The sequence below is a fragment of the Acipenser ruthenus genome, chromosome 3, assembly GCF_902713425.1.
Source record: "Acipenser ruthenus chromosome 3, fAciRut3.2 maternal haplotype, whole genome shotgun sequence".
Classification (NCBI taxonomy): Eukaryota; Metazoa; Chordata; class Actinopteri; order Acipenseriformes; family Acipenseridae; genus Acipenser; species Acipenser ruthenus.
Window position 1 is genome coordinate 66,388,185 of NC_081191.1, and position 10,674 is coordinate 66,398,858.

General features: G+C 37.1%; 1 protein-coding gene across 1 annotated transcript; it reads right to left on the reverse strand.

The window, feature by feature from the left end:
• Positions 1-2,249: 2,249 nt before the first annotated feature.
• Positions 2,250-9,679, reverse strand: LOC117435694 (tubulin beta-5 chain). Its single transcript, XM_034059051.3, has 4 exons — positions 9,512-9,679; positions 8,387-8,495; positions 7,304-7,414; positions 2,250-4,705 (listed from the first exon to the last, which is right to left on the reverse strand). The coding sequence occupies exons 1-4, from the start codon at positions 9,566-9,568 to the stop codon at positions 3,642-3,644; spliced, it is 1,341 nt and encodes a 446-aa protein (XP_033914942.1). The 5' UTR covers positions 9,569-9,679; the 3' UTR covers positions 2,250-3,641.
• Between the last annotated feature and the right edge of the window lie 995 nt (positions 9,680-10,674).

The following is a 10,674-nucleotide window of genomic DNA, read 5'->3' on the forward strand; positions in this document are numbered from 1 at the left end:
ATAATAATAATAACTACTTGCCCAAAAGGCATCAACCATTGTTACATGAAATTATAACGCATACTGTAAATGGGTATCATGATTGTGGTATCATACTTTGTTACGGTACTGTATGTGGATGTAGATCATGGTGACCTGCTTTATGTTAGGAAAAAAAGTTACAAGCAATAGTCTACAATTCTTTATTTGAGCATTTTTGCAAAACTCAAAAAATGCAAATTCAGAAGTATTCATACCTTTTGATGCTATGATAGTATTGTCTACAAGGTGCTAGACATTTCAATATGATAATGCAGAACCTAATTTTAGAAAATGCTGGATTGTAGGTGAATTTTCTTAGAGAGTACCAATAAGTCAATATGGGAAAAGGTAAAGAGCTATCTGTAGACCTTAGGCAGAAAATTATTTATTGTCTTTTTTTTTTTTTTTTTCTTTTTTAAAATTTAGTCATCGCCAATTATTTTACCCCGGTTTTCACCCCAATTTAGCATACCCAATTATTATCTGTATCCTCGGCTCACCGCTTGCAACCCCCCTGCCGACTCGGGAAACGGAGGCTGGAACACGCGTCTTCTGAAAAGTGCTCTTGCCAAGCCGTCATTTTTCGCACTGCAGAGCCACAGCAATGCCACTAGACCTATAGTGCCGGAGGACAACACAGATCTGGCGGCTCCACTGCTGACCTAAGCCCTCCCTACCCGGGCAGCGCTCAGCCAATTGTGCACCGCCCCCTAGGAACTCCCGGTCATGGTCGGCTGTGACATAGCCTGGATTCGAACCTGCGATCTCCAGGCTATAGGGCACATCCTGCACTCCGCACGGAGCGCCTTTACTGGATGCGCCACTCGGGAGCCCCGAAAAGTATTTATTGTCAAAAAGCTGGAGAACAATACAAGAAGATGTCCAAGCATTTGAGTATCCCAATTTCAACTATTGTTTCTATTATCAAGAAGTACAAGACTCATGGTACTGTCACAACGCTCCCTCGGTCTGGAAGAAAGAAGGTTCTTTCACCAAGAACAAGTAGAAGAATTGTGAGGAAGGTTAATAACAATCTGAGAATGACTGCAAAAGATATTCAAAGTGAATTGGCTGCAAGTGGGCCTGGTGTTTCCATTTCAAACGTAGGTTGACTATTGCATGGTGAAGGTCTCAATGGTCGCAGGCCAAGGCAAAAGCCACTCTTAGAAAAATGTCACAAGGACAATTGCTTGAAGTTTGCAAAATTGAATTTGAATGATGGATAGGAGTTCTGGTCAAAAGTTTTGTGGAGTGATGAAACAAAAATCGAGCTATTTTGTCACACTGATCGTCGTTACATTTGGAGAAAGTCTGGTGAGGCGTACAAAGAAAAGAACACCATGCCTACTGTCAAGCATGGAGGTGATAATATCCTTCTATTGGGGCTGTTTTTCCTCTAATGGCACAGGAAATTTAGTTCCAATACATGGTAAAATGGATTCCATTGCATTCCAAAAGATATTGGCCAATCATTTGAAACCCTCTGCTACAAAACCTTTAGAGGCCTTTAGATCTTTAGGCCTTGCTCTTGGAGAGATTTTGACAGGACGGCCACTCCTGGGAAGATTCACTCCTGTCCCAAATTTTCTCCATTTGGACAATATGGCTCTGGCTGTGGATCGGTGGAGCCCCAAGAGCCTTAGAAATGGATTTGTAACCCTTTCCAGACTGATAGTCATCAACAATTTTTTTCCGGAGGTCTTCAGGAATTTCTTTTGTTCGTGGCATGATGTGCCTCTAGAACCTATGTGCTGACAACTTCACTCTGATGGTAAGGACCAGAGTTAGTCAGATTTATATTGGGCAGGACTGGCCCAAGTCAGACCTCGTTGTTAACCAACGTACTCAAACAGCTGACCCTAATTATCCCTTTAATTGGGTTGCGTTAACTAGGGGGGGGGGCAATAACTTTTTCACACCTGAAGATTGCATGTTTGATTACCTTGCACACCAAACAAATGAAAGAAGCACCAAACTTTGGTGTCATTTTTTCTCACAGACTCCCTCTATATACTACTACAACCCACAAAAAAATCTGACCAAATACAATGTGTAAAATGTGCAAAAATGCAGAAAATCAGACTGGGCAAATACTTTTTCACGGCAGTGTGTGTATGTGTGTGTATATATATATATATATATATATATATATATATATATATTCTACTTCGAGTTACATGTATAAAAACATGTTAATCTATGATCCGAGGGACCTTACAATACTTCCTGAAAATTTTATTGAAAAATATCGAAGTATGAGCAAATTACAAAACATCATTTCACCTGAGTGATTGCAATGACATAATACATGTTTATTCTCAGGTTCTTATATAAGCAGTAATGGACACTACTCTCAATTTATTTTCTCAGAATAAAAATGTATAAATAAAATAATAGGTTATTCATTCCATTATTATCAGTAATAAGGAAACATCCAACATGCTTACATCCACTCGTTTCTTGATATTTATAAATATTGTAAAAGCATGTTAAATACATCAGATTTACAGCGTTTCCCCTTTTTTTATTAGCTCTGAACAAGTTTCTGTGATATTTTGTATCTGCTTTTGTCTGCCAGGCTCGTGTAAACTGTCTCCTCCCTTTAGACATTAAATGCTCCTCTCAGTGACGTCACACGGAAAACAAAAATGTAAGGAAGTGAATGTCAGTCCCTCCCCTATCCATGCATATGTGTTTTAAGCCTGTACTGCAATGTATGGTGGCCATGTAAGTCATCAAAATAAAGTGGTTTTTTTTATTATGTTTACACGATCGAGGCCCTAGAAGCCCACTTTAGTGTGATCGTGTTAACACGATCCCGGTCCTTAAAGGGTTAAAGAAGAATAACATCAAGGTTCTGGAATGGCCTAGTCAAAGTCCTGATCTAAATCTGATTGAGACTCTTTGGTATGAGTTGAAGAAGGCTGTGCACAAGAGAAGTCCTCGGAAATTAAATGAACTGGAACAATTTTGCGTTGAAAAATGGACAAAAATCACTAAAGAATCATGCCAAAAGTTCGTTGACAAATATCCTAATCATTTAAAAGAGGTTAATATTGCAAAAGGTGCCTCAACTAGCTATTAATTTCATCTGCCTTGTCGGTATGAATACTTTTGAATTAGCATTTTTGGAGTTTTGCAACAAAAAAATAATTGTAGACTATTTCTCATCCTCAAAAGCAAAACTTTTGCTACAAAAGATTTTTCCTACAATTTGTTTTTGAGAAATTTCTAGAAATTATAAATTTCCATTGGGATATGAAAACTTTTGACTACAACTGTATATTGCTGATTCAGTTATACGACAAAAACCTGTCAAGGGCTGTGAAAGTTTCTGTTACGTTAACCTACATTATTAGACTAGCCAATATGTAGGAATCTACTTACTGTAAATAAACTCAAACTTTTATAAAAATGAAAACTCATTCAGTAAAAAAACAAAAAGTGTTTTAACTGTTTATTGTAACTGCACTGTTATTTCTTCAAAACGTTCACGTTAATAATACGGTGTAACAAAAACTCTTGCTTGGGCTCACATTGCTTTAAGAATACAAACCACAAAATGCACTTTATATTGAGGAAAACAACAGAATATTGGGCTTAATAATTAATTGTTTAGTTTATTCATTCACTTCTTCCTCATCCTCCTCGAATGTCTCCTCTCCATCATTGGCTGTGGCCTCCTGGTACTGCTGATACTCCGAGACAAGGTCGTTCATGTTGCTTTCTGCCTCTGTGAACTCCATCTCGTCCATCCCTTCCCCAGTGAACCAGTGGAGGAAAGCCTTTCTCCTGAACATGGCAGAGAACTGCTCTGAGATTCGCTTGAACAGCTCCTGAATGGCGGTGCTGTTGCCTATGAACGTGGAAGCCATCTTGAGGCCTTGGGGAGGAATGTCGCACACTGCCACCTTGACATTATTTGGAATCCACTCCACAAAGTAACTACTGTTCTTGTTCTGGATAGCCAGCATCTGCTCGTCCACCTCTTTCATCGACATTGGACCCCGGAAGACGGTGGCCACTGTTAGGTAGCGCCCGTGCCTTGGGTCGCAGGCCGCCATCATGTTCTTGGCATCAAACATTTGCTGTGTCAGCTCGGGGACTGTGAGAGCACGGTACTGCTGGCTGCCACGGGCTGTGAGTGGTGCAAAACCAGGCATGAAGAAATGGAGGCGAGGGAATGGCACCATGTTGACAGCTAGCTTCCGTAGATCTGCATTGAGCTGTCCAGGGAATCTCAGGGAGGTGGTGACCCCACTCATTGTCGATGACACCAAGTGGTTCAGGTCCCCATAGGTGGGGGTGGTGAGCTTGAGTGTGCGAAAGCAGATGTCGTAAAGGGCCTCGTTGTCGATGCAGTAAGTTTCATCAGTATTCTCAACCAGCTGATGGACGGACAAGGTGGCATTGTAAGGTTCAACTACAGTGTCTGACACTTTGGGAGAAGGCATAACGCTGAAGGTGTTCATAATCCTGTCGGGATATTCCTCTCGGATTTTGCTGATGAGTAGCGTTCCCATTCCAGAGCCTGTGCCTCCTCCCAGGGAGTGAGTGAGCTGAAACCCCTGTAGACAGTCACAGTGCTCACATTCTTTCCTCACCACATCCAGCACAGAGTCCACCAGCTCGGCCCCTTCAGTATAATGGCCTTTTGCCCAGTTGTTCCCTGCACCTGTTTGCCCTGTAGTAATACAACAACAATCATATTTAATCCTCATATATTTCAAATTTTTATCCCTGTATGTACTGTATTTACTCTATCAAAATGAAGTGGTTTTAAAAATGATGACAACAGAATCCCTATGGCATCCTGCACTGCACTGAAGAAATCATAAAATAATATTTTAGTTGCAGTGATGTTGCTGATAATTAACACAGAAGCACCAAAATGTGTGTTTGTTTTTGTTTGTTTTTTTTTTTTTTTTTTTGTCACGTGGAATATGCCGAACAAGTGTTTGAGACTATTTGTATGCCATCTGCAACTGTGACTTTGTTTTCACAGTTGCAAATGTGTGGAAATGATAATTCATATAACTTCAGAAATTCAGTTTTTGGAGCAGCCCCCATGGCTGAGTACATTGTAAGCCAGATACTTAATGATCTTCAGAAACATTACTAGAGAATTGTACAAAACACATGATAGTATATTAAACAGGTTTTTAAAATGTATTGAAAATGGTATCCTTCCCTTTTATGTGTTATTGGAAACTTTTAACTCATGCCAATTAATACAAATAACTTAAATGGAAAGAATGCAGGTCATTTTAGAATGACTATATTAATAAAGTGCATGTATGTACCACTTTAACATATGATGAACTATAGAAACCTCAAAAAAGTATTCAATTATGCAGTAAACGTCTATATAGAACAGAAAATAGGAGGCACTTTTTTACACAGAGAATTGTGAGGGTCTGGTAATGTTGTTGAAGCTGACACCCTGGGATCCTTCAAGAAGCTGCTTGATGAGATTCTGGGATCAATAAGCTACTAACAACCAAACGAGCAAGATGGGCCGAATGGCCTCCTCTCGTTTGTAAACTTTCTTATGTTCTTATATATATTAGTGCTGTGACGAACACAGGATTTACATGTTTGGATATTTGTTCATAATTTAAATATTAGTTTGGATATTCATTTGTTTTTCAAAAAGTAATAAAAGCCATTATATTGCTCTGAACGCAGGCAGAGACAGCATAGCAGCAGGAGCAGGGGGCGTGGCCCTGGCCCTGCGTGTGTGTCTTTATTTTACAGCAAGACCTTACGATATGTAACACGTTAAAATAGAAAAATATCACAGGAGTAAAGAATAAGTTGTGTAGGACTTACATTACGCCAGTGAATTAACTACAAAACAAAGGATGTCAAATAGCAGTTCAAGTTAAACGTTGTTTTGTTTATTCCCGAAAATAAATAGTACATAAAGTTGACACAGCATTTTATTTAATTTCCTTTTTTCCATTCCTTGCCATTGCCGTTTCTTCACAGTGAACAGTGGCCATCGACCCATTTTCATAAAGTAATAACATGAGGTTTACTTGTGTCTTTTTGTAGGTGAACAAGCAAACGAAAACTGAAATTTAACTTTAAAAACTTCAAATAAAACAAACATGGAGATGGCATTGTAAGGTGAAGGGGAAAAAAAGTCACCATTTTGGTTCTTGTTTATTACATTCCACATAACAGAAAGTCGCAACAAAAAATATATAATATATACAACCTATATAAAAATCACTATAACATTTTCAGGTACTGTTTAAGCGAGGCATTTCAGAATGACGTGCTTGCCTTTTTTCTGTCCCATGAGATTCTGACTCGCTCTAAAGCAGCACTAAGCGTTTTTGTCCCAGATGGCTTTCCTATAGATCACTATGTGTGCCCACGCATAATCTGGTTTGTTTAATTTTTCCTGTCTAAAATTTTTAAATAGAGGCTCAAGAGCTGCTGTGTTGATCATGTGTTGATATATATATATACAGTTCCGGCAATGTCCACAAACCTGAACTTGAAGCTTATCTATAAACTTCAGGTACATTCAAACAGTATTCTAATTCCAATTCCAAAAGAAAAGAAAATAAATTAGTGACAGACAAGTTGAAAAAAGCATGTGAACAGAATAGTCTAGCTAGAAAAAATCAATCAAAATCATTATTAATTTATTTATTTTTAATTATTTGTGCATTTTTCCAGAGGGATATCGGACAACGTCCGTTAGGTGAACTGTTCCCCTACTACTACCACTAGTTTACTGAAAATTGATTTGAGTTTGTTTCAAAGACTGATAGTGACTCGGACTCAATATATATCTGTGGTTTATTAGGGAAAGCACATACTCCCCCTGTTCCTGACAGCTGCACGGATACCGAACAGCTTGGCAATGCTGAATAGGCTAAAAAGTCTGTCAGCACTATGCTGGAATCAGGTACACAATGAAGTTTGTTAGTCAGCATTCTGATCAAAGCTTCTGGCAAATATAAGAGTTCTTCATGATTTATCCTAAACCTAGGCACCAGGGGGTGCTGTGGAATAAAAGTGAAAATCTCATAAAGACACAACTTTCATATTTAAATACTGAAAAAAATGAAATAAAACCAGAAACATTTTTCAGAAATGAAAAAGTACACAAAATCTAGCTGAGAATTGCATAAATTATTATATTACCATAATACAACACTCAGGGCCTGGCAAGAACAAGTGCTCTAAACTCCTATATTTATTGTTATTATTAAATATCATTGCCAAAAAGATGCATTCATGCACTTTGCTGTTGTATACTCACCAAAAATGAAGTTATCAGGCCTGAAAAGTTGACCAAAAGGCCCCGATCGAACACTATCCATTGTGCCAGCCTCCAAATCAACCAGAACCGCTCGTGGAACATACTTCTGGGCTGAAGGAGAACATGAATGGGGTACAAGGAAACAAGTCCTAATGATGAGTAAGGGTGATGAAACTGAAACTTTACTGACAAAGTTACAGAAATAGCAAGATTCTAATATGGATTTGGGAGTTCTTAGATAAACCTCCTGAGTTCTTTACTTTAAGATTTTTAACACCAAGTTTAGTTTTCGATGTAGAAAGAAGTTGGTGTTAACGCAGCACAATGGTAATTGAATAAGGCCCACTGTGTGTTAAGTTTAGTTTTTATAGAACATCTACATTTGAAAATGTTTTAATGAACTGCAAACATTTTAAAACATAGATTCTTATAAGCCACGTGACAGGAAGAAAGGTAAAACGTGAACCTTTTTTATTTATTTGTATTCCAGTTATATTAAATGTTTATTTTAGACTATTTTAATTGTTCTATTTCTACCAACTAGCTTTTTATCTTAGTTTTTTCTAATTTTAGAATTAAAACCACATTTTTGTATCTCTTTTTTTAAATTTCTGTTTTTATCAAATTGTGTAGTAGACTATTTTAAATCGAATGTCCTGGCTAAATTCCACCTATCCTGGGAAATTACAAAAAAATAATCTTCAGTAAATGAGGACTGGACATCCCAGTCAATGAGATGCTGTATCTCAGTGGATCTGACGATCATCAATATTTTTTATAAATAAATCAATCAATCAATAAATAAATACTATTACAGACTCCTGATTTATATAATGGTAGGTTTAGCTTTAAATTATAAAAATGTTCTGTTATTATGAGTATGCATATGCTAAACCCTGTTTCTGAAACAAAGAAGACTTACAACCACATGGACACACATTTCCACCCAACGATCCGTCATAACCTGTGGCACTGAAGACACATTTAAAATTTGAGAATATACGCACTTTTACCTAAAACCTGCACTTCTCTTGTCACTTTGGCTAACATATAACCTCGATGGCGATTGGATAATAAACTTACAGGATGCCTCATTGTAGTAAACGTTTATCCTCTCCAGCTGCAGAGTTGAGTCACCGATATAATTTCCTGCTGGGTCGATACCATGTTCATCACTGATCACTTCCCAAAACTGCAAAATTAGAAACAGATGATTCAGTGATCAGCCTTGGTGACTACAGATCCCTCTGATTACATACAGTCAACTAGAGCCTTGCCGGACAGCTGATGAATTCTTGAATACTCGCGGGTTACTCCCTGGATAGCGGATCGAAAAATGTTATACAAAGATTATTAGTCAGGAATTTTGCTAAAACATTTAAAAAACAAAACCTATAATTTATACTACAGCTACTATGACTACGACTACTACTTTTGTTTTGCATATTTAATTTACAGTCCTTTTAACCGGTTTCCTTGTTAGCACCCCTATTTGTTTAGGGGTGCTAAATTGAATTTTTTCTCCGGCCGCCACTGGGCAGTTGGTGTTTTCCGGGTCTTAAATAGGACTACTACGACTACTACTACTACTACTAATAATAGTACAAACTTTAATCTTCAAGTCTACAGTTATGGCCAAAAGTTTAGCATCACCTAGAATTTTAAGATTGAGACATAATTAAAAAAAAACAAAAAACTATGAACATAATTTACATATTCTATTTACCATCATGCAAGCAAAGAAACTACAAAATTATATTTTGTCTGTTTTTCATTAAGCATATGGAAAACTACAAAGTGATATGTAATTCGATATGTTAACTTAATATTATGAAGCAAAATTAGTTAATTATATAGGGTGATGCAACATTTTTGGTCTTAGCTATACATAACAGAAAATGAAAACCGAAAATTCCAGCCATGACTATATCATGTAGACAAACAGTTATAGTGAGGTGACCCTCCCAATATACTGGACTGAATTACAACGTTATTTTAACTTCACATTCTGCCTCGTTAAAAAAAAAAAAAAAAAACATTATATGAAATGTACAAATACATTTAAAAAAATGGTAAATCTAACAAACTTCTTAATTTAACAGCTTCAAAATAGAACCACAACAAATGAATATATATATATATATATATATATATATATATATATATATATATATATATATAAAAAACTATTACACAGAACTAGTTTACCTTGGTTCCAATTTGGTTACCACATTGGCCTGCTTGTATGTGAACTATTTCCCTCATAGTGTCGCTCTGCTGGTTGTTCTGTCGATATGTTGAGAAACGTTCACTCCCGAGTTGTAACTTCTGAAGTTTAACAGACAGCACTGTCCGAGTAACACAGCGAGATGTAATTGTACTCCTGTGTCTAGTCTAGCCAGCCTACACAGGGCAGGGTCTGTTTGTGAATGACACCGCATTCGAGCAATCATATCAACCAGGGTTTTGGGCTGCTATTTGATTTTTTTTTTCCAGCTGTCTGGAAGTACCTTAAATCAATGCAAGCACAAGCACAAATTAAACACACAGGAAACCGAACTGGCAGTGTTATTTACATATGTTTAATCTCACTGCATATCATTATTTGATAGTCATTATACAGCACAGATAAGTTTTGAAACATATTTTGTGTTTAACATACTGTACTGTGATTGCAATAGAATTTGTTCATGTCTTTACAAACTATTCACTGAATTAATAATCTTAACTATTCCAGTTTTATTATCAAATACATCACATAAACGGCAGACTGTTTCATTTTCTTTTAGGCTAAGTGGTGCCATGGAAAACTGAGGCCTGTATTTTCCCTTTGGGCAAACCACAGGTAAATTGCTCCATCCATAGAAAATGTATAAAATTGGTAATTTGCCCACAGTGGAAAACCGAGCCACTTGTCTTTAAATAAACTACAGAACTTATTCAAGTAAAAGAAGACCAGAAAATGAAGATGTAACGCAGTTTTCAAAGACTTGTTTAAGACTAGAAGAGATGTCTGATTTGTCTTTCATTATAAGGGATAGCTGTGTCTAACACACCACATTGATGCCGTGTCTATTGAACTTAAGTCAAATTCAAACAATAAAAATGCATTGGAATCCAATTCCATTTGTTCCACAGTCCTGGTTGGTAACTATCAAAGCTAATTGGATGGCACAGCTGTGTACACAAAGTTGATTTGTTACACAGTTTGCTTGTGATCTTGTCAAACAGCTGCTAAGTTACAGGTGACACTCAGAAATCTAGTTTCAGCCTCTAGATCCAACACACCAGAGAAAAAGCGGTCTGGGATACAGTAGGTCTTAATATTATCCCCTGCTATTTATTCTCTATGCTATTTATTCTTATTCTTA

What these genes read in the sequence shown, in the direction of transcription:
- LOC117435694 (XM_034059051.3), bottom strand. Translation starts at nt 9,568, where the DNA reads ATGAGGGAAATAGTTCACATACAAGCAGGCCAATGTGGTAACCAAATT. An exon ending in GTAACCAAATTGGAACCAAG is followed by an intron (nt 8,496 to 9,511) that starts GTAAACTAGTTC and finishes CTAATTTTGCAG; the next exon opens with TTTTGGGAAGTGATCAGTGA. An exon ending in TTACTACAATGAGGCATCCT is followed by an intron (nt 7,415 to 8,386) that starts GTAAGTTTATTA and finishes GTTCTCCTTCAG; the next exon opens with CCCAGAAGTATGTTCCACGA.